Here is a 24,560-nt window from a genome sequence, read left to right as displayed (position 1 = left end):
GACTATCCCTACTAAAACATCTAGCTCGTGGGCGATAAATAACTGCTTCGGATGCAACAAGTTGTGTTTTCACAATTGCGTAAAGCGCGACAAATAAACATCAAATTCAGTTCAAAAAGTTACACACTGAGATGTAACGCCAAGGAACACACAGGCATGGACACAATTGCGGCAGAGATAAACATTTACGCTTCACAGCTTTTATCCCACAACTCACCATTGTGTGTACCTCCTTCACATCACGGGAAGGATCACTATTATTCATGACCGAACCTTTCTTGTGCGACCCCCATTCAAAAAAGCGTACACTTACTCACAAGCCACACCCATCTATACATTCTGAACGCTGAGCCCATTGTGTTCCGTGAGATTGACGTCTGTTGCAGAGGCTCTGAGTGGCGGGTACATGTAGGTTAAAATGAGTGGGTATCCGCACATCATCTATTTTCGGCTTAAACCTTTCTGTGTGAGCTCTCTATCGGCGCCCGGAGTCAGAATGAGATGGGAAACGGTGTGATAATCATTAATCTTAGCCTCTGTGACGCCAGCGTCTTATCCAAATGGCATCTCAGAAACCGGTCCAAGACGCTGCCCATCTGTAACGTGGCTTAGAAATACTGACAGTCGACAACCTCGCTCTTTTAACCCACACAATATGCAGCCAAGGCCAGGCGTATTTATTGTACTTCACAATGCGGCCTGGTTGTCAATGGATTCCAGCAAAGCAGTAGCTCTGCACTAGAAGCCATATTTTACGATATGGGATACGCAACCTTGTTAACGGCTGCTGCCTACAAGCACAAGAATGAAGCTGACACAGCAATTGTTCGTCGTTTGCTTTGCGTGAACTCTTTACATGTCATTCCGCTTCACCGATAACATCCTTCACAGTGAGATACACCAAAACATGCTGCAGCGATAAGGGACAGATAGACTCTCTGGATTGCCGGTAGTCTTTTTTACGGTCTGAGACCCGGCTAACGGTATGGAGATAACTAACAAACCAATCCGTGCTGTACACAGTGATAAGACTTCAAGGGAAGCGAGTTGCGTGGGTTCATGTTTCTTGTCTCGCAGCTTCCAGGAATGCATTAAAATTGAAGATCAAGTAAGGTTCAAGTAAGGTTCAAAGCAAATTAGAGAAGTAATGGTTATTTTCTGTTTGTGGGCGTTGAAATCTATACATGTAAATAACCATCCATGTGCGAGGTTTAAAAAACAAACATGCATCATGAAAGAAAGGTACCCAGGAGTTAACCCTATCCCTCTAATTCTCCCTCCCCTTCCCATTTTCTTTCCTCTTCTCAATGATAAGACTCTCTCTTTCTCTATGTACGAATAAGCTAACTAACAAACTAACACGATTTGGAGTCGGCGTTCTTTCTACACCAATACGTCTTCAGTATCTAATCTGTACTGATGACAATTTCAACCAGCTCAAACGAGACAGCAATGGAGCATATGCTCATCAACGCTTGCGAAAATTAAACGCAGAATTATTGTTGACAAATGAGGTCTATGATATGTTCTTGAGTCGTGCACCGGTATGGTAATATCGATCTAAGAAAACAGTTTTGATTATTGCGTAAACGCATTAATATCATTTATTTCAAGCAGATCCATATATCTTCGTGCAAATGTATAGCTACGCCAGCCAAAAGCATCTATTCCAGCTGCTTTGCTAATACCAAGCCAATTCCGGGATGCTGAATGTTCCCGCTGTTTAATGCCCTGGTCTCAGCTAGACTGCCGACTTTTCTGCCATTTGTATTAAGCACAAACATTCCCTCATTGGGAACAATATTGAGAACCGTATATATAACCCCGCTGGGGACATTATGCTGCGCTGTCGTTTTGTTTATTGTTTATGTTCTCAGTAACACAGACAAGGCAGGCATTCAAAACAGCATCCTTATCATTATATCATATGGAAGATGCTTATGTATGCGTTTTTCAAGATTCAAGATGTGTTTATTGAAATTTGACAGTACATGTCACACTGAATTGCATTGAATTAAAAATGTCACAATGGCATACAATATTATGCATGATCTCCTAGCGTACAAGCATACAAATGGTCAAATAGTCGTACGATATTGCACTTAATAGTTACTTACAATTATCAAAACAGTCATACAATATTGAAAGTAGTGCACATGCACATACATGTATACTCGTCACAAGTGCATCTTTGACGTGATTTTGAAAAAAAAATCTAATCCGCATTGGCCACAAGCTAGTCTCTACCATTCTGTAATTTTCTGTCTGTTGAACTGATGACAACTACATGTAGACATCTATCAAAATTTCCTGATAGGCATATGAAAGGTATCGCACGAATATTCTTCACGTATCGTATTCCCAAGATTTAATTCAGATGAAGGTTGCTTTTATCTAACATTTGCACCTTTACCTGATGACTATGCGGCTCGGATCTTATGCTTTTATGCATGAGGCTTGTATCAGATGAAGTTGTCATTAGTGCACTTAATGTTAGAAATTTGGCATATTTATATCTCCATGAATACCTTGTTGGTTGTTGGTGATAAAAGGACCGAAGATGCGTCTTTCGCCATAATTCAATCATTTTGTTTTTGATTATAGATATTAGCCAATGCAATGCTCAGTGGTTATCATATGCATGGTGTTCAGTCATTCAAGAGATTCACCGAAGTAAAGGAATCGAGACAGAGAAGGAAAGACAAGCAAAGACGGGGACCAATCTAAATCTGCTGCGTAGTAAGATAAATAACATCTTAGTACACATGAGAGAAAATACTACTCTCCACGCAGAGGAGTGGGTCCGGCAGGTTTTTGACGTGTTTTTAGGCGTTTTTGTCGGGCTTTCTACTTTGTCATGGTTTCTTTCTATCTTTAAACCCATCTTTAAGGAGTTACTGCCACCTTTTTGCAATGGAAGTAAATAGGTTTGCCCCGCCCCGAGGTCAGTGCCGGCAGAGGTGTGGGTTAAAGATAGAAAGAAACCATGACAAAGTAGAAAGCCCGACAAAAACGCCTAAAAACACGTAAAAAACCTGCCGGACTCACTCCTCTGCTTGGAGAGTAAGAAAATACGACTGATTGTGACGTCGATGGCCGCAACGCCACCTGCCGATAGTGATAAGAACTTCACCGAATGTTGCAAGATCTTACGACAGATAGAGTAAGCAAATATAGAAGGATATTGCTGGGAACAGATTCAATATACCTCGCAAGTATATAGGTTGCAATGTTATAAGTACATCTATTACAATCAGAGTTTTGGTTACCTAGAAGTTGTATAACCATCGTTTACCGTATATGGATAATCTCTTGCAATGTACGTCCACGTCGCCAGAGGGCTCACCCATGTAGATAGCAGCATGTTGTATATGTGATTTCTTGGCTAACAGTCAAAAAGAATAACAGGACAATTTCTTTTACTTTCACATAATCATTTGTGTTAGATCCTTCAAAAATATTTACAAATGTATGGAGTGACTTTTTTTCGATGAGGGATCCCTCATCGATCATAAACGTTGAAGCCAAAGATGTTCCACAACTACAGACCTAACTTCTATGGGATAAGATTCACAGGCGAGTTTCTCTTACAGTCACATAATGACAAGGCTCGTGTATTCCCTTTTCGGTGGCGTGATCAGACGATGAAGTGTCCCTGATAACCAACACGGCCTAGTGCAGTACTGTAAGAACGGAAGTAGTCCCCCGACCAGGACAATCGCTCCGCCGAAGAGAAACGTGGCATCAAAGCCTCCCGTGGCGTCACCTAGCGCACCTAAGGTAAAACGCATGTTCAAATAATGTGCATCCAAGAAAAGAAAAAAAATGCCTAGAAACAAACTTGAAAGCAGCAATTTAGATTTACACTGATTTACATATAAGATACGCTTTGCTACTTAGAAATATATTATGGTTACTTTTTAACAAATTTTACAAAACAAACACGAGCCGATGCGACAAATGCAGAAATAACAAGTAATAAACACAATAATAAAGAAAATTACCTAATACTGGTGGGCCTACAAGTCCGGTCACCCCCTCTAAGAACATGGTGATCCCAAACGCACTGGGTAGTCTGTCAGCCTCTACAAGGTCTGCTGTGGCCGTGAGCATCAGAGGAACGATAGCACCAGAAAGTAACCCAAAGACGACGCTGTAGGTAGCCATGGAACCGTAGGACGTTGCAAGCGGCACGAACAACATGGCCAAGCCGAGCAGTGCAGCAACAGTTGCGTATTGATTGATAGACTTGAATGTTATGAAGTCGGACAGTGCTGCGACAATAACTCGACCAATAAGGATGGATATGCCAATTATAGATAGAAGAAAAGCAGCCGGGTATTCCTCAATGTTAAGCAACTTTGCACGAGGAACAAGATAGATCTCACTGACCAGATAGCTGGATGCTACTAGTCCAATGGAAAGCAAAAATGATATAAAGGATGTATCTTTTAGCAGCGTACAATCCACAACGGCAAAACATGCATCTCTGCCTTTTGCTTTAGTCGAAACATTTTCAGGTTCATGGTCTAGATCGTGTGGAAGAAGACTAGATGACGGCGACAACGTTGATTGCCTTTCATTGCCATCATGGTCAAGTTTAACATCAGCTACAAGTAGTATTGGTCGAACTAGAGCTCCAAAAGCTGTCATATGAAGGACAATGCCACCGACTATCACTGATGCCCCTCTCGCTCCGTATTCATCCAGCAAAAATTGACAGAGCGGTGGGAAAGCAAAGGAGGCGATGCCGGATCCAAAAGTAAGCAGGGTGTTGGCGCGGAGTCTCTTTGTTGTGAAGTATCTTCCGACACATGTGGCCACGTTTGTTAAACACATGGAGCCTCCCAACCCTGATCGTGACGAAAAAAAATAAGATACACACAGAAATAAAGAGATAGGATACATTTATATAGCAACTTCATGTATAGGGAACAACAAAGGTTGCGATTCCTGTATGCACGTGAAATTTTATCCCGTCCTTTAATGGTTAAAAAACAGTTTGTTGACGTACGATGACGTACGCTACGATCTGTAACAGAAAAACAGCCCAAATCGCTCATGCTGTCGATACAACTTGCCATTATCCTATAAATAGCTCACCTGCAATGCAGCCGATGGTGATGTAGAGATGGAAAAGTTGAGTTGTGAACCAGCTGAGAGAAAACCCTCCGGCTGCGATCACACCTCCTGCCATGATGACGGGCCGGAACCCGAACCTCCGGCCAAGGGCACTTGCCACTGGAGCTAAACATGTCTTTCACATGAATTGCGTGTTGAATGATATGTCACTAGACTCACTATATATTCTCGGTGAGGTGATCAGTGGCGGAGATATCTATGACATGTTGTGTGCCAACACTACAAATATCGAAGCGACTAGAACGAAGCACGCATTCCGAGAGAGAGAGAGAGAGAGAGAGAGAGAGAGAGAGAGAGAGAGAGAGAGAGAGAGAGAGAGAGAGGAAGAGAGAGAGAGAGAGAGAGAGGAAGAGAGAGAGAGAGAGAGAGAGAAAGAGAGAGAGAGGGAGAGAGAGAGAGGGTGGGAGAGAGAGAGAGGTTGGGAGAGAGAGAGAGAGAGAGGAAGGACTCAGACTGACACATGACAGTATATGCGCGTATACCACACACACGCGCGCACACACACACAGACACACACAACCACACGCACAGACACACACACACAGACACGCCCACACGCACACACATATATTATATGTCAGAATGAGACCTTTTTCTTGCAAACTCCATTCCCTTACTAACTACTTGACATTATTGATTACGTAGTAATCATCTACCCATTGCCCGTGTCATTTGCAGGCCTACTACTGCAAGACATGACTGTGACTGTCAGCATCATTCTTACCTGCCAAGCTTGTTATGCCCGTCAACAGTGACTGCACCAACGCAATTTTACCAGCGGTGGCCTCAGGGAACTGTTCCCTCCACGGCACGAAGAAAACGCCGAGAGATCTGATGACGCCGAACGTGCAGGCCAGGACCATGAAGCCGGCCAGCACCACGGCCCACCCCCAGCCGCCGTCAGGAGGGTCCACGGGGTCCCGGTTCGTGCGTTTCCCCACAGCCATAGTCTTTATAGCATGGAAACCATACCATTGGGGGCTTCCCGATATCTCTATGGCGCTGGGAGGGATCCCCGCCCGCGCAGACAGCTTAGTCCGCTCGGGGTGTGTTTACGGCCCTGGATTGAATTACAGGGCGGTGGGGAAACTGTCTATGGCAGCTAAGGTAAAAAGGCTGCGAAATTCTATACGGCAGCTAAGTAGAAAGGCTGACAGAAACGGCTGAATCGTAAGCAGACTGGGCCCGGTAAAACACCCCTAAGCCGACCCCTAGAGACTGGGACCAGGCTATATTCTTCATGGATGTCCTGGCTGTGTCTATGTTGAACCATTTATTTATAGAAATGGCAACACATTCTAAGACGCCATCATCATGCCACAACTGTACGTGATGTTTACTTGTAAATCTTACAGATTCTAAGGGCTCTGCCCTAGTGTTTACACAACACTCTGGTCTAGAATAAACAAGCGCATACAAATGCGCCATAGCCTTGAATGCCATATATCTGGACCATTTAGATACAACTAGACGATACGAATGTTCAATGTGACAGAAGAAACTTGATATATTGTTCATCTGATTGCATAATGATAATGAATTTAACTGTGCTATCTATATATCGAAAATTATGGAAACATTTAAACTGGGGTATTAAAACACATTTTGTTCAGCCGATGCAACCCGATACGACGCTGCAAGCAAGCTGTTGACATTGCACCCAAGTAAAGTACCACGTTGTAAGAGCACTCTTGTAGAGTCTATTTGCACATGCTATGGTCACGTAGCACTCTGAACTTGAACAAATCAACAGAAGTGACCTTCATGCCCCAGTAGTGTGCGTTGTCCGGTGATGAATGGCAGCCAAGGAGGCCGAGAATTCTAATCTGTAAGCAAATTTACAGGGGCAAAGTTAACCTCCTTGCAGACTTCCTGGAGGCCCCTGCGTTTATTGGGGGGGGGGGGGCTGATTCCCGATTGTCAATATATATTGTGGCCAGGCTCTTTTGCTGGAGAAATCGTAATATGTTGAAAATCGCCAAACAGCGCTCCCCTGAAAAATAAAGGCAGGTGCTGACCAGGAAGCCTGCAAAGGAGGCTACAGTTGGATAGTGTTTAGGCCAATTGGATTCTGTCTTACCCCGGTAAATTGGAGATTACAGAGTTCGACTTAGGTGTTGTGTTATTGTTGCCTACCGGGCATGCAATCTATCAAATGGTGTTTAATCATAAAAAAGGCTTTGCAGCCAAAGGCTGAATTGTGCCCTCTGTACATATTGCACCATCAAGACATTACACAAATCATTTTGAATTATTTACTATGGTATTAAAACAATTTCAAAGCATCGGTATTAAGTTAGTCTATTTCGTATACGTTTGCTTATCATATAGACAATTCGATCTAGTTCATTTCCTAGCATTCAGGAGCCGTAACAAAGATGGCACCGGGCTATTTCTAAATCTAACATGCATGGTTGAGATCCTAGCCTTATAACATTAGCAGATCAATATTCTGTTTTACTAGTAGGAACGAGCTATATGACTCCCCATGCTAATTGAACATACGCATACTGTATTGTCAGTTGTTTGTGGCTTTACTACGACTGCGCAATAAACCGATAACTTTTCATTGATGTAAAAAGATGACGACATCACAGTGACGTTTCCCTTATGATTACATAAACATAGGATTCCTGTATCCCCTTCTCGCTGCTATGATTAGATGATGACGTGTCCATAGCAGACCGTGTCTTGTGCTTAGAAAACACGCGCATGTGCAGAAGGAATGGAACCAGTCCTCCAACTGCGGCGCATGCGCCGCCAAATAGAAACGTTGCATCAAAGCTTCCCGTGGCGTCACGTAGCGCTCCTGAGGAAAAACAAGGCAAGAGATCGGGTTCATAAAGTACGTTCACCAATATTTATAGGTTAGTGGGAAGATATAGCTTTCTATGGTTTACACATTGAACTTTTTGGGAAGTAGTTTCAGTAAAGTTCCCCTTTCACTGGACTCGCGGCACGCTGGCGTCGCTGCGTCCTAAACTGGATTTGTTACCCTTGACTTTATAATGGGAATATCATTCAAAACGCACACAAAGCTTAAAAAGATTCGTTTTTTGTCGATAAAATTCGTTGAGTGCTTTAGATTTGTTAACTTGATCGGCCGCAGCGACGCCGCCAGCGTGTCACGAGTCCAGTGAGAGGGACTAAACACGCTTGGATGTAGATTTTAGAAACGCCGTATTCTAAACCAATTGCAATGCAGCTAAAGTCGATGGGAATTCGGGGAGACATGCATTATAAACTTAGTAATACCTGATACCGGTGGGCCCACAAGACCGCCCGCCCCCTGTAGAAACATGGTGATCCCAAAGGCACTGGGTAGTCTGTTAGCCACCACAAGCTCTGCCGTTGCCGTGAGCATCAGAGGAATGATGGCGCCGGAAAACAGTCCGAAGACGACACTGTAGGTAGCCATGGAACCGTAAGACGTGGCCAGTGGCATAAACAGCATTGTCAAGCCGAGTAGTGTAGCAACAGTTGCGTATTGATCGAGAGGGTGAATCTTTTTCCACTTGGACAGGACTCCGACAAGAACTCGACCACTGATTGTGGTTATGCCCATAATAGACAGAAGAGAAGCTGCCTGGTAGTCCTCAACACCAAATGATTTTGCACGAGGCGCTAAATAAATGTTACTGACCAAATAACTGGACGATACCATACCTATTGATACTAGGTAAAACACAAATGAAGTATTTTGAAAGAGTGTACAATCCACAGTGGAGAAAAATCGTTTCGGTTGGCATGTGTTACTGCCTTTTATTTTTACGCTGACGTCGTTTACAGAGTCCTGCACCTGCTCTTGATCGTGGGTTAGTAAGGCTTGATCGGCTTTGACATCAGTCGCGATGAATATTGGCCGCACCAGAGCTCCAAAAGCTGCCATGTTAAGTACAATACCCCCGACTATCACAGATGCCCCTCTCGTTCCGTATTCATCCAACAAAAATTGACAGAGAGGCGGGAAAGCTAGAGAGCCGACCCCGGATCCCAGCGTTATCAGGCTGTTTGCGCGGAGTCTCTTTGTTGTGAAGTATCTTCCGACACTCGTGGCCACGTTTGTCACACACAGGGAGCTGCCAAACCCTAGTAGACAATAGGAAAACATACAACATACTCACAAAAATCAAAAGAACAATATTTACAATTTTTCATCTGAGTTGGTAGCGTCAACACTGGGTCAAAGGTTGTCGGAAGTCGATAACCTTATCTCAACTGAGCCGGGGGATGGTACCGACTTCCGACGACCTTTGACCCAGTGTTGACGTCACACGTGCGTAATCACGTGTCTACAGCACTTAGGTCAAATAGCTGATGAAGACCGAGTGATTCAGTTGAAAATTCCGGTGAGTGATTTTTTTAAAAGTGGAGAACAGTTTATTTCTCATAATAATGGTTGCACTTTCTTACAGCTCCTGAAGAGGAGGAGGGTGACAAACAGAATTCTTCAAGGAAACATATTTAACGTTTTAAAGGGGCAAAATTTCAGGGACAATGCATGTCTGTGTGTATGTATCATAGCCCGGACAGAAATCAGTTCTATGTCAACAGCCCTAACCACAAGGCCCTGATGTTGCTGTTTTTTAATCGTGTTAAGTGATGTTCCCAAGGGCACAACATCTTAAAATGTGGCACTACCCTCAAGTTTTATCAAACGTATTTCTAACCGTGCCACATACAAGGAACAACAGCCCATTTCTACACCTGGGTGAAGTCAGGCAGGTCGGGCACAACATCGGAGGCTTCGGAGATTCGAACCCGGGACCACTGGGTTTCGGGCCGAACACTCTCCCGCTACGCCACACGGCCCTTGTGTATGTCGATGAAAGTCCTCTAGAGACTTACCTGCGATGCAGCCGATGGTGATGTAGAGATGGAAAAGTTGAGTTGTGAACCAGCTGAGAGAAAACCCTCCGGCTGCGATCACACCTCCTGCCATGATGACGGGCCGGAACCCGAACCTCCGGCCGAGGGCACTTGCCACTGGAGCTAAATACGTGCAACATGTACATGTATTAACAATCATGCATACCGATACCGACACCAATACATATACCCTAGTCGTGCAGTATCCAAAAGCATATTGGCATCACCGAATAACACTTACTCAAGAAACTTGATTCAATTTTGAAGAAATAATTTGTATCCAGTTGCTTGAGTATCTTTCATTTGACGTATCTTATAGCCTGGATGTTTATCCTTCCAAACCAACTATGGTTGGGTTTCGGTTGGGAACAAGGTCGGCTGTAGTTGTCAGTAGGTCGCCATGACAGGAGGTCTAGAATGGATTGTGACTCGGTTGGGGACTGCTCCCAGCCTAACGCATACCTTTGTTGGTAGGTATTTTGAAGCACGTCGGAATAAGGCATTGAATGTGTAAGAGTGGGTTTAGACGTCGTGCATAATCTGTGATCTACTCGATACCCATCTATAATCCTGTCAAGCTATTCCCAAGATTAAGGATTGTGGCTATCCGTCCCCACCTTTAACAATAACGTTTATTGCATATTCATGCCCAACAAAGGGCTGAATATTCATGCCCAACAAAGGGCTATGTACATAGTTTGATTATATCTACCAGCTTCAATTTGCAGTGGGTGATCGCTAATCCTTGAGACCCACTCTAACTGGACCCGCGGCACGCTGGCGGCGTCGTTGCGGCCGACCGAATTGACAAGACACTCAACAAATTTCATCGACGAAAAAATAATCTTTTTAAGCTTTGTGTGTCTTGTCATTTTGGTCATACTTGTACGTTTTGAATGATATTCCCATTATAAAGTCATTAACACAAATCCAGTTTAGGACGCAGCGACACCGCCAGCGTGTCGCGGGTCCAGTGAGAGGGGGCGTGCGGCGATGACACACTAAAACATGAACACACATACAAAACAAATCTCAGCATCACCCTTACCTGCCAAACTCGTCATTGCAGACAAGATAGACTGCACCAAAGCAATTTCTCCAGCGGTGGCCTCAGGGAACTGCTCCCTCCACGGCAGGAAGAAAACGCCGAGAGATCTGATGACGCCGAACGTGCAGGCCAGGACCATGAAGCCGGCCAGAACCACGGCCCACCCCCAGCCGCCGTCAGGAGGGTCCACGGGGTCCCGGTTCGTGCGTTTCCCCACAGCCATTGTCTTCATGGATGTCCTAGACATATGTACGTTTTTTTCTCAACAAAATGCTCCACCCGTATTCATAGCGCATGGCAACACACATTTTGGTAATGCATAGCAATGCAATGACAACATGTAATACGTTGACAAAATTCTTTGTACGTAACCAATGTATTTCGCATGCCAACCTTTCGGTGCCTGTCTGCTACATTTCTTAGGGTAATACTGACCTGTTCTACTTTGTACGTATACTGCAGCTAGGTGTCTTGCCCTATCGAAGGTGGCAGACGCTTCATTAAAACGTCGGCAGGTGAAAACAAATTGGTAGTGTTGTGTACACTGTTAACCAATAATTTACTAACCTGATGAAACTATTTGCTCATGCAATGGCAAATTTCACCGATCAAAGGAATACTGTTCTAACGTAATATATCAGCCAAGTTGACGCAGAGAGGCATAGAAGAATGGTCTGTTCTTTGCGTGATGTAAATATCCCTCCCCAGAATTCTCAAGTGTTTACATTGAACAAATATTGCCACATGCCAAACTGCTGAGGACGAAAGTTTTGTACGTTTCATCTGAGTTCAGAAACGTTTTAAAATTGCACACTGAGAATTAGTCACTTCCGTATGTTACTTTTGAATGATATGAAAAGTGTGTAGCGCTGTTTTTCTAAGTTAAGGAAAAACTTAACGCCACAAGTTCCTGCTGACATTAGACATATTTACTACCTAAAGATTGACATTACTAGGCTTATACAAATGTTGAGTGTGAAAGTAGATAAAGCTAGAGGTCAGCTTTAGGGAAATCTATACATCTTATTTCTGACCTTTAAATCCGTTGTAGCTTTAACAAAATCAGTAGGGACATCAACTTACTTGTTATCGTCAGGTCTTTTTGAACTTCGGCAAAACTGAAGGCAAAGGTCATCTTCTCATGATGCACCTGCACAGCACATGGGACGGACCAAAAAGAATCATAGGGGTGGTACGTGTAAACATGTCTGAAAATTGTCTCAATACCATGCGTATTTTTGGCCTTTTCTATTTAAGTTCTATTTCGTTTGTAAGCCCTTCTTTGATTCGTTTTGTTAAAGGTCCATTTGCTGAGACTTTTGTTGTTGTTTTGTTTTATTTTATTTTTACTTCGGGCCATCTACATAACGAGCCACCTCTGAATTAAAAATTCGTGTACCAATTTACAAAATGGACGTTCTGCGATATATATTTACATTCTTTGATGAATGAAAGTACTTTAAAGTTTTTTGCAAGCTTGCGTATCTATGGATCACCTTGATCCGACCATCACGGTTTGTTTTATGGTACCCCTGTTGAAATAATGGTACATTCCCGGTAGGTTGGACTTTGTCAACGCTACTATCCAAACCTTTGACCTCCAGTACATGAACACCGGTGACCCCTGTTCGAACAGCGTAAGCTTCGGGGTCCATCTTTTGGAAGTGTTAATTTCACCGGCGATTATGTATTACAAGAAACTCTCGAATTGAAATCACAGACTTATTTACATCCAGCATAAAGCGTTATCTTTATAAATGGGATATCAGTTTAAAGGCTATAGACAAGCTTTCAAGTGAATCATGTCAAACACAGCGGCCATCATCAAAAGAAAACAACAGACTGTGGCGCGTTTTTCCCCCAAGACTACCTCACGTATCAATGAGGTCATATAGACCTATATAACCTCCTTGCACATATGCAGCCCGGGTGCACGGCCAATGAATGTACGATCGTAGCAAATGAGGCACCATAATATTCATTGGCTAATTGATAGTGCGATGCCATTTAATTCTAAAATCCACTATGATGATTTGCGTAATTACTCTGACCTACTTTAACTACATTGGTTGAATCTGTTTGAATGCAACACCCACAATTAAGCTTATTTTTACCGGAGGTCCGCCCGAGGGCTGCCAATAAAATCCGAGGGGGGTGCGGGGCTGTACCAAATCCACATAAACTCGCCCCGCCCATCCTTTAACTATTACTTGACCGGCCGCGGAGGTCCCTTGGCACACGACAATTATACGGTAGCCTATATAACGTTTACTGTACAACCTGATTAACCACTTGGGAATCGGTAAAAGGACACAGCAGGTGATCCGATATGTACCAAAACATGTGATTGAAATCTAGAAATAAATGCTGGTTCCAGTTAGCTGTAGTGTGGTTCACCTATTTCCATGGTACTAGGTACAATGAAGCGCCGAAAATCGTTAAAATTCATTGATCGGTATGAGTCCTCTTTTTCTCCGTCGTCCGTATAAAATAATCATGTAATTCCCTAAGGATTTAGAATCCAACCACAGCAGTGCATATAAGCAACACTGAAAACAAAGCTCTTGCAAAGCAAACGACTTGTAATACATACTGTGAAATGGTCGTACGTCACTGGTATAGGACGTCAATTGGTCGATGTCCGGTGGTTGAGGAGAGCCGCACCTAGAGCACGTTAAAGAACCCAACACTCATACGGAAAAGAGAAAGTGTCCCTCATCGTGTGAGTGGATCAAAACCATTCAGTCATATGACCGCACCTGTACTAGCTGTAGCAATTGCCATCATCATCATCATGGCGTTCGACTCTGGGTGACGGTGATGAATATAAATGAATTCGTTGGCTCTCGTCTCTAGCGATGTGTAAGTGCATTGCAGTGTACACGCGCTCTGATCATTTTTTTCATGCGCGGCGTTCTGAAAAAAAAGGTCTTACTGGAGGACTTTACAGGAGGTATATTTTTTATCACAAAAACGATCGTAATATACTTTTGGTAGCATGGTTCCCAGCCTTGATGGTATACGGAAATGTGCTAGCTTAAAAGTGACCTTTGATAAATACTTCAAGCAACACCTACCCTGATATTAAACAGGGGTATGGAGGGGTTTTCAAGATACCTTCTGGGAAAATCGTATTTATTATGCCTCACCAATTTACTTAAGCTTTCTTGGTTGTTGGACATTTCAAGGTTAACATTCAAGAGGACAACATAAAAGCAGAGGGCAGGGAGAAAAACTCGAATTTGACTGAATTCACCCCCTAACACTGAGTGCACCAAGACATAAACCTGCCTCTCGAGATCTGTTGGGTTTTTATCTTCGCCGAGAAGATTATGTTTTCGGTTACGCCAGCTGCAGGGTGGGTCTGTATGTATGTCAAGATCATTACTCGAGAAACCTTTGATGAATCTTCATGATTTTAGTAGGTGTGTAGTGGTTGTGCAAAGGAAGGTCAAGTTCAAAAATCATTTACCTGGCGTTTTTCAACAGTACTGCAGCGGAATTTGCATGATTGTGTGTTTGCATGTAGGCAAAAAAGTGACGGAAACTTTCATGCATCTTCATGATTTTTTGTAGGTGCGTAGCGGTTGTGGGAACGGAGGCCAAGTTCGAAAATGGTTTACCTGGCGCTTTCCTACCATTATGCAGCGAGCTGTGTATGTTTTTGTGTTTGTATGTCGCCAAGATAACTCGAGAAGCTGTTGATGGTTCTGTATGATATTATGTGGCTGGGTAGGGTTTACAAAAAAAGGTCAAGTTCGATAATGGACCTTCTAGCGGGTACCTAAGGTACTGCAGCGTAGCTTCAAAATTTGAGGGCATATTTTCTGCAAGTGCTATGGTCATGATTTTTGTTTGGTAGATAGTTCATGCCACAGGAAGTAAGTTGTGTAAGTTTGGGTCCCCTAACGGCTTGTTTGGAACTGCAGTGGCTTTTTTTGTTTTGACCTAAGGACATGTATAACTTGAGAAGGGGTCGACAGATCGTCGTGATGTTTGGTATGTAGAGAGCTCAGACGGTGCTTTACATAATCAAAGACTAATTATGCAAATCAGGACCTAATCTGCATTATTAGTAAGGAAATTGTGTAAATCCACTGCATTTCATAATGGAACTCTCAAACATGTGACAGTATCCCCGTAAACAGGTCATATAAACAGATGGCCTTGCAAAAGGTCATATAAACATCAGATGGGGCACTACTCTCCAAGCAGAGGAGTGGGTCCGGCTGGTTTTTAACGTGTTTAGTTTAGACATTTCTGTCCAACACACGGTTGGCGACATAACGAGAAGGGGACAAAATAGAATGCCCGACAAAAACACCTAAAAACACGTCAAAAACCAGCCGGACCCATTCCTCTGCCTGGAGAGTACACTGCACCAAAATTGCACCACTGCTAGGTATTGATAAGTCACATATACTATGTCTTTCGAAATGTGTATGATATGGAATAAAGATTTATTCTATTCATATATATTGACTGTGCCATTTCATCATCACTTTCAACTTACAGCACTGCAATTTCCAACCTTTGTGGCCCATATAATATCAACATACATCAAGTTTTCATGACCAGTTATAACGTATGTCAACACACTAGTTTATCGTGTTGCCTTACTGCTTTTTGTACCGTCAATGTCTAAAACAATTCGATATCTTTGGTGACTTTGATGATGTCTTTAGTTTGATCGGAAAACTGTGATTTCCATCTGGATTAACTACCTTTGTAGGATATCCGTTGTATTTAACAGTGATCATTTTGAAGGCAGTTAAGCTGTGGTACTGTTATAGTGAGATTGATCGCCAGACTCACTCAGTGCAACTGGTAGTGTAAGAGACCATATTGGACTCACCCCCCTGTTGTATAGATAGACTCTTCCAGGGACCTCCGAGGAGGTCCCGGATATAGACGAGTGGAGACATGATGACACATCTCAGACCCCTCCCCTAACCACGCACGTCTATATAGAGAAAACATGAATGTTCAAGTATCGTCGTGTATCAATACAGAGTACTCCAGTGTTTATTCGCATCGTGCAACTCGGAAATAAGTTGTTCTCCAAGGTCTTTTCTTTCGATTTGTGCACGTGAATTTCTATCATGATGAGTTAAGATTCTTCAAAGGTAGGAAAATGGTCGAGATCAGGGACGGTTCCGACTTATGATGTGGACTATAAAAACAGTAAGAAGATATTGTGACAGAACTTAGACAATTGTGAAGAAGCTCGTTACTTTGCTTTAGGACATAATGAATGTGCCAAATCTGTCGACAGTTATGAACTATTAATTCTGTTGTAGAGTACGATATGTGTCATTCTCTCTTTCTATTAAAATTGCAATATTTGCACTTGCTGTGAAGGAAGCATATCCGGTTAGAGGACGAACCCATTCTTATTGTCAGGGATACTTCTAGTCTGTTAAAGGTCCAAATACAGAGTTACATAATTCTTCCACCAGTCCAAATGCTTACTTGATGGGCAAGGATTGGTTATGACATGAAAGGTTTATCTATATATTTGTCGAGAAAGACACAATATCCTATACAAAGCACAGAACACACAATACCACCCCTCTAACGGAGTGGGCAAAACCTGAGAAGGATCCACCCCTCGCGCAGGTATAGTAACCTTTGAAGCGCAGTTCACACGGTCTCTTTCGACCTTTGTTCTTCGAGGAAGATAGCTCGACATCTAAGTAAACTCTCAGGTGAGGACTAAACGTTGTGTACTCAATATTTCCTATTGTTGCCAGAGTATTAGCCAAGAGGCAAACGTTTATGCATCATGTCGCCTTACTGCATGCTTTTTGTACCGTTGATGTCTAAGGCAATTCGAAATCTTTGGTGGATTGGATGATGTCTTTAGTTTGATCGGAAAACTGTGATTTCCATTTGGATTGACCACCTTTGTAGGATATCCGTTGTATATGACAGTGAGTATTTTGAAGGCAGTTTGGCTGTGGTACTGTTATAGTTAGATTGATCACCAGACTCACTCAGTGCAACTGGTAGGAAAGATTTGATAACATTTTGACGATTTAGGTAAACTATCATGCAATTCGCATAGGTCTCGCGATGAAACTATCTAGCACCACTTTCTTATGCTCTTTGAGTCCCGGTTTTTAACGTTTTTTTGTACAAAAAAGGCCGCGCGTTGGGAACAAAAACAAAGCAGGCCATGATTTGATCTCGTGACGATCACCAAATACGGTTTAGAGTGTCGTGGGAATGGTTAGATGTACATTTTGTTCGCATTTTGTAACAGCGGACGGTTGTTTTTTAACGCTTTATTTTTGCATTTTGGAAAAATAAGTGATTGAATTAACGACTTGTCGATTATGAAAATACCAATTTTTTTGGCCTACGATATACGATTAAAACACAGAATCTCAGCAATTTTGCTTCTGGATTTCAGTAAGTCGCGCCCCATTTCTGATGACACATCTGAGACCCCTCCCCTAACCACGCACTTCTATATAGAGAAAACAAGAATGTTCAAGTATCGGCGTGTATCAATACAGAGTACTCCAGTGTTTATTCGCATCGTGCAACTCGGAAATAAGTTGTTCTCCAAGGTCTTTTCTGTCGATTTGTGAATTTCTATCATGATGAGTTTAGATTCTTCAAAGGTAGGAAAATGGTCGAGATCAGGGATAGTTCCGACTTATGATGTGGACTATAAAAACAGTAAGAAGATATTGTGACAGAACTTAGAAAATTGTGAAGAATCTCGTTACTTTGCTTTAGGACATAATGAATGTGCCAAATATGTCGACAGTTATGAACTATCAATTCTGTTGTAAAAATGGATAAGAGACTAAAATAAAAACCTTAACAGATATGTAAAATCACAGCAGCAAAACTGAAAACTTGCCATATGAAAACCCCCCACCCTTCCCTTCCGCTTGTAGTTTACCCCACACAGATTTCTTTCCCACGTGGACTTAACGTTACAATTGAAACTAGTTCCTTACCAAACATAACGACACCTCCCCATACGTATCTTCGTTTTTACTGACTGACATATCTTCGGTTCCCGCACAGCAAACGTCTCACAAACAGGTATGGAGTTTTATTGAGTAAGAATATCTATCTGTGAGCCCCTAATCGTCCGTATCTTCGCATTCTATGTCTAGACTTCTCGTTTAGAAACAAAAGCATGTTGGCCGATTCGAATTTCATTTCTTTTTGCCAAAATGCTAAAGGAAATTCAATGCTAAACAATGACTGTCATTAAAATCTTAGAAAAGGGAATTTCTCCTGTCTGTGTGCCAGACACACTGTTTTCATTTTACGTTGTTTGGTGATTGAAATGATCAGCATATTGTTAACGTCAAATTATATAACGTCACATTCCCATTTCACAACATTTTGGTTAAGACTGTTTGACGAGACGAGTTCTATCTGAAACGGTACGTTTTCTGAACACTGGATAAAATGCAAGTTCAAGAAATTCGAAATATTCGGACTGGAAATCCACTTTTTTAAGAACTTTTTTTTCGGCCGTTTCTCTGTCGTTTATTTTCTGCTGCGTCACACCCTGTAACCCTGTGGTAATCTCGTGGGACTTTGCTATGTACCACAACATAAACACAAACTATTGCAAGTCCTACCGGTATACCGCGACCGCCTAACGCTGTTCTGTGCACTTTGGTCTATATCATTTGCAACCCCCTCGGAGTCTCGAATTAACGGACTTGAAAACGATGTCGGTAAACATTTAAGGTTTCATAACGACATGTTGCTATTCGTGTGACGTGGCAGATGGGCAGGGGTTCTAACGTGTTACGATTGCAACATTACATACAATTTCTCACGCGTATCAAAAACCCACATGTAGGACTCTGGGATATTCGCCCCCGCGCTGGTGTCAAATCCGTTCTGACTTCAGGGCTGTCTTAACGCTTTGAAGTACGATGGATGCAAAAATATTTCATCAAGATCCGAATTCAAAAGAAAGCCTGAACAGATAGGTAAAATTACAGAAGTAAAATGTGATACTTGTCATATGCCTTCCCTGTCTTTCAGTTTAGTCCAATGATTCCTCCCTCCGTTTACACAGATTTCTTTCCCCCGTGGACCTGCATTGGAAACTAGTAACATGTTTAGTACTAGTATTTGTCTAAATAACATCAAACTTAGAAGAAAGTATCATCAAATCATTACTAGTGCGTTAATTTTTATTTCCTGAGCATTGGGAGATTTGTATCTATGAAAACCATTGATACGGAAAGCTTGGAACAATCGTAAATAAAGACTAATCAAAATTTGTCCTATGAATTTCGGGAATATTCATTCTTATACCAACATCGTACAACAGCATAGCGACGGTTATGCTATATTGATGTATGCAAAAAACTTATTTATTTCATGTATTAAACTAGAACCAACTAACCTGGGAAAGCATGGGACATGCCACTGTTTTGGCTTCACTGCTCTCGTACTTCCATGGAGAACATCCAGCACCTCACCTCATCTGAATTGCTTTCTTACTTCTTTCCCATGTCCATTGCAAAGACTATCCCAATACCCAGTCATAGCATAACGAAATTAAGAATCAGTTCACCCTATTTAGAAATAGAACATGTCAGCATCAATGTACACTACCCGTGGTAGTGCACGGGAAAAAGTGTTACAAGGGTCCAAGATTGAGTTCACATTTCTAATAATCTATTGCAAAATGACGTTGAGGGGAGGAGGGATTCAACCCCAAAGTGGGTGCTATTTTTTTAAAGACCATATCTCTATGAATTCAAAATGAACCAAATTTGTCAAATTTCATCTGAGATGAACAAACAAATGAACCACTGAGTAGGGGCCCTTCATGCAGAGCCATGGGATGTGATGCATGATGTTGGGCATTCAGGTCAAAGTTTTGGTCAAAGCAATAGAAGAATTAAGTTGCTAATGCAGAATATTGAAGAACTACTATTCGCACAATCGCTACAAACATTGTTTTAAAGATCGGCCCTATATTTCCTAACATCATCCCATTCTTCTTAGGGCACAATTCTTATGTATGGGCTTCAATGGAATGATTGCCAGAAATCAAAATCAGCTTTTGACCCAAAGCAAGTGGAAAAGTCAAGTCAAGTCAAAGTTTATTGCACAACGATTGTAACAGGTGCAATGTAAGGCAAAATACTACTGGCTACGTGTACACTCAATCTAGTACAAACTACAAAAAGGTTCTAGGCTATGCAATGTCTAGTACAAACTACAGGAAGGTTCTAGGCTATACAATGTTGTTAATGGTAGATAATATCAACTTAATAACAGTTTTCCAAACGCCACTTTGTATATACGTCATTTTGAAGGTCCTCAAGGGTCGTCGAACTGCCAACATGTCGTATTACCGATACAAAGGCATTCTGTTCCCTGGAACAATTTCTAAGGAAACCTTGGATGCGATTCCTGACTACCCTGTTCGTGATGACGACATTTTCATCCTGACATACCCAAAATCAGGTAAGAGGTATGGTAGTGGTGTGCCATTCTTAACACGATTTTTTTTGTACTGTATACTTTTGTACTGTTGTACTCTGTCGATGAGAAACAACCAACCTTAGGGCGATGACGGTTGTCCCTTAGCATAATAAGAGACAACCGTTGACCCAGGAGTCAATTGCTTACACCTTCTTACCACTAACGGCTGCGACCGCTGACAGACCAAATATTTGAGGGATTGCTCAACAAATTACTATCTAGATAGAACAAAAGTGTTTTTACCACTTTTTTGTGTCTTTTGCTCTCTTTTGAATCACACTTCAACATCCTGTATCATATAGAATCATCAGGAATCTATTCCTGGTTAGATAGATAAACTTGATTTGAATATTCCAATTTTCAAATCAAGGTTTATATAGATTTAAGCCCTTGATTAAATCGTTTGGCATCAAGGTCAGTGTTATCTTTATCAGGTACGAACTGGATGATGGAAATAGTGTGCAAGGTCATGAAAGCTGCTGGAAAGATGGCGACTCCTGACGAACACGTCACGTGGTGCTTCGAACTACAGATGCCAGGGATGGACGAAAAACCACGTCACGTGCTTGCAATGGATTCGCCCTCCCCACGCATAATCCACACACACCTGCCACGGCAACTGGCCCCCAAAATGGTCGCGAATCCGAAGGGGAAGGTACGTCGATTAAAATTAGACTTATAAATACATAATAGATGCTTTAATTAAAATTGAATAAATGAAGCAACTGCATATAATGAAGTCGCTAACAGAGTCAAACACTCTGTTGGTAACTGTATGGCTGCCAGTATACAGTTGTTTGATACAGGAAATGTGTTCCAAAACAATTATTTTAGACTTATTGTATTGTACTATGTTAATCGTAATAAGCCCTTCTAGGTCTTATGTATCACAAGTTTTCGTTGTTTCCAGGTGAAAGTGATTGTAGTGATGAGGAACCCAAGAGACGTGGCAGTGTCCCTTTATCAATATCATTCGAAAATGGAAAAAATGAGCCGCAGACAGGTTTTGAAAAGCCTAGAATCTTGGGACGCCTTTGCAACCGACTTTCTGGAAGGAAAGGGTAAGTCAACACAAAAGAAAAAGAGAATGTGTTTTAAACAAGCAGTTGGTTTCCAAAGGTCAAGTCAAATTTTGACAGTTAGTGCCCATTTCTATAATTGTAAGTGAAAAAAACAACACCATATCACCTACTGGGCATAAGATATTACACATTGATGCAATCAAAGTTGCTGAAAGATTTTAATAACTATCCAGTATTGCAAAACATGTACTTCTTCTCTGACTTAAAGGCATGTATGGTGACTTCTATGACCACGCCCTCGGCTGGTGGCAGATGAAAGATGACCACCATTTCCTCTTCCTGAAGTATGAAGACATGAAGAAGGTGAGACGTGAAAATACCCGGCAATGCTACTAAAATCCCTCTAAATAAAACTCTGATTTAAGCAAGGCGTGAATCATGCAGGAGTAAGTCGTTGTGGTATTTAAATCGTAGTTGTGATATATTTGAGGTTTCAAAATACTGGTGAATTTTAATTGTCTGTTATTCATTTGCTTGCTGACTGACTGATAACAGTGCTAAATGTCTCTTTCATAATGATAATAACCAATCAGATGAATTCTATTGTTGTCATAGCTTTTGCAAGTAATTTTTTGCCTCATTTCTTACGTTCATGTTTGAAATAACGTAGCATATGGCCACAGTAATTCAATTGTAACTTAGTGCTTGTATTCTAAAGAATAGTTTTAGATTTGAATGTCAACATGGAAATAGATTCTGAGGGGTAAGTCTGTACCTTGGTAAACACAGTTTCAGTCAGTAAACAGAGTCGGATACCAGTTTTCCTCCCAGCCCTCGTTTTCATTATGTCCTCATCCTAAAATTGTAAATAGAAATCTATGAGAGCCTGGAATTGTGGTGGTGTGCAATGAGAAAACTTTCAATTTGTAATTAACTGACAGTCGAGTGAGCTTGTCAGGGAACGTCTGTATACAACTGTCCATCATCACGCGATAGTCAGCGTCACGTAACAAGACAACTCCAAGACAAGATCTGACTTACCGGGTTGAAGAAGAGACAGACAGCGTCTCAAAAGCTAGCCTGGGTGTCACCCTAGTAAGTTCCATGGCTTTCATATTGGAACTGACTAGGATGACACAGAGGCTACTCAGAAGGTCCGCAAAAGGAGCAAATTATTGTTGTGTGTAATCGTTAAATAATTCTACAAAGAGTTTGATTGTTTGTTTAATTGTTTGCTTAATTGTTTTTTTAATTGCTTGTTTAATTGTTTGTTTAATAGTTTGTTTGTTTGCTTGTTTGTTGTTCTCACAGGACCTGCGCAGTGTAATCAACGATGTCGCAGCCTTCCTGGACACCAGCCTTGACGAAGCTGCTGTTGACAACATCGCTGAGTCATGCACCTTCAACGCTTTGCAGGCAGCTTGGGGCAATTCAGATGACGTATTGAAAAAGCACATCTGCAGAAAAGGTAAGCTGCCTGACTGCCTTTGACATTAACCGTCATATTCGATATTTGAATCATCGGCCATGGTATCCGTAGGATGCTTTATAGTTTTGACGATTGTACATGTTTTTTTTTTTTAATATAGCACATATCTTGCATTAATGTTGCTTTATTTTATTTCATTTTAGGTGTCATTGGCGACTGGAAAAGCATGTTCACGTCGGAACAAAAGGAAGCCTTTGATGCCAAGCACAATCTGAAGCTGGGGGGGACTGGTCTGGAGTTTGATTTTGAGTAGTACAGTCTGTACTGCATGTCTGAGTGCACATTACTTGTAAATGCTGTACGTCAAATACGGTGAAAGACGAAATACATTTCGTTTCAAATTGTCCCTTCCACGTTCGCAAAAATGGGAGCTTTTCAAAGAAGCTATCAAATTTCATCCTATTTTTCGCACTTCAACAGACTAAAATAGATTAAACTATTCTCTTTAAACACAGAACCTACAAATTATAGGAAAGTGGGACCCTTTGTCTTCCACTGCTTGAAAAAAATAAGTCAGTCCCAATAAGTTAAGATTAATTGTTACCAGTAAGAGTAATTGGAGTAGTGATATGCTATAATGTCCCTCATTGTTTGTTCGTGTTTTTGTTTTCTTATTACTAGCAACTAGCATTTGGGCACGAATTTGCAATAAACGAATCACATATGGTATTTTATTTATCCCGGACCCATTCTCTGGGGCCAACATTATTATCTTTAAATGGTACAATCATAGTTCTCATTGTCTGTAACGTTGTCTACTTATTTCAAAACTATTACCTCCATGATCACGAAAGTTGTGAGCTATTTAGAGAATGTCTGTTCTGAAACGAAATAGATACTATCAGTCTAAGATACGTCTCTGTAGCCCCTTTGCAATACATGCTGCATGAGAATGAGGTTAAAAGGGGGTATACCGACGAGTATGCCATTACACCAACGCCGAAGAACTCACCACACAGTAATCGTATGTTGTAACTGTGTTTCCTCAACAGCGTCAACTAATGATTCAGCCAACACCTCACCTAACATTGACCTTTGTCACTGGACTATGAAAGGGTTTGCACGAATACCTTCTTGAACACATCATAGCTATTAGGCCACATCAATTTTGTTTTCGGACATTCTTAAGTAAATTTTAGCAAGATGACAACATTAAAACTGAGCGCAGGGAGGGAATTAGAATCTGACCAAAACTGCTGACCGAAGCCATGATACCAAGCATGTCTAGGTCGTAGAAAGTCCTCTGTCACGTAGACGACTAGCTTTGTCCCTATTGGTCCACCACCAGAGGATCGCCGAATTTAAAATTGGCCAGAGCACTCGAGAGTATTTTTACCTGAAAATCCACCTCATCATCACGTTAGACAGGGACCGGTAATAATTGGCAGATCTCGACAAATCTGAAAATAGCACCTGGTGCATTACTGTCGAAAATGTCCTTAAGAGCACGCAGACTCGTCAGCCGAATTATTTTGTGTCCGTGACAGGGCTCTCATGAGATAGG

The 24,560-nt window shown here is 41.8% G+C and overlaps 2 protein-coding genes across 3 annotated transcripts; one reads left to right on the top strand and one right to left on the bottom strand.

The window, feature by feature from the left end:
* Positions 1 to 7,037: 7,037 nt before the first annotated feature.
* On the bottom strand, positions 7,038 to 13,867 carry LOC136446114 (monocarboxylate transporter 13-like). 2 transcript variants are annotated; one of them, XM_066444399.1, is made up of 6 exons: positions 13,653 to 13,867; positions 12,143 to 12,209; positions 11,060 to 11,298; positions 9,991 to 10,134; positions 8,398 to 9,231; positions 7,038 to 7,951 (listed from the first exon to the last, which is right to left on the bottom strand). In XM_066444399.1, the coding sequence occupies exons 3-6, from the start codon at positions 11,289 to 11,291 to the stop codon at positions 7,734 to 7,736; spliced, it is 1,428 nt and encodes a 475-aa protein (XP_066300496.1). In that variant the 5' UTR covers positions 11,292 to 11,298; positions 12,143 to 12,209; positions 13,653 to 13,867; the 3' UTR covers positions 7,038 to 7,733. The 2 variants fall into 2 exon arrangements, with proteins under 2 accessions (XP_066300496.1, XP_066300497.1); XM_066444400.1 differs by lacking the exon at positions 13,653 to 13,867 and having other exon boundaries at positions 12,143 to 12,847.
* A 6,420-nt stretch (positions 13,868 to 20,287) lies between these two features.
* On the top strand, positions 20,288 to 23,725 carry LOC136446221 (amine sulfotransferase-like). Its single transcript, XM_066444538.1, has 6 exons — positions 20,288 to 20,527; positions 20,980 to 21,200; positions 21,456 to 21,606; positions 21,836 to 21,930; positions 22,879 to 23,035; positions 23,200 to 23,725. The coding sequence occupies exons 1-6, from the start codon at positions 20,302 to 20,304 to the stop codon at positions 23,307 to 23,309; spliced, it is 960 nt and encodes a 319-aa protein (XP_066300635.1). The 5' UTR covers positions 20,288 to 20,301; the 3' UTR covers positions 23,310 to 23,725.
* The last annotated feature ends 835 nt before the right edge of the window (positions 23,726 to 24,560 follow it).

Source organism: Branchiostoma lanceolatum, chromosome 12 (genome assembly GCF_035083965.1).
Source record: "Branchiostoma lanceolatum isolate klBraLanc5 chromosome 12, klBraLanc5.hap2, whole genome shotgun sequence".
Classification (NCBI taxonomy): domain Eukaryota; kingdom Metazoa; phylum Chordata; class Leptocardii; order Amphioxiformes; family Branchiostomatidae; genus Branchiostoma; species Branchiostoma lanceolatum.
The sequence above is the reverse complement of the archived record's forward strand: the minus strand, read 5'-3'. Positions and strand labels throughout refer to the sequence as shown.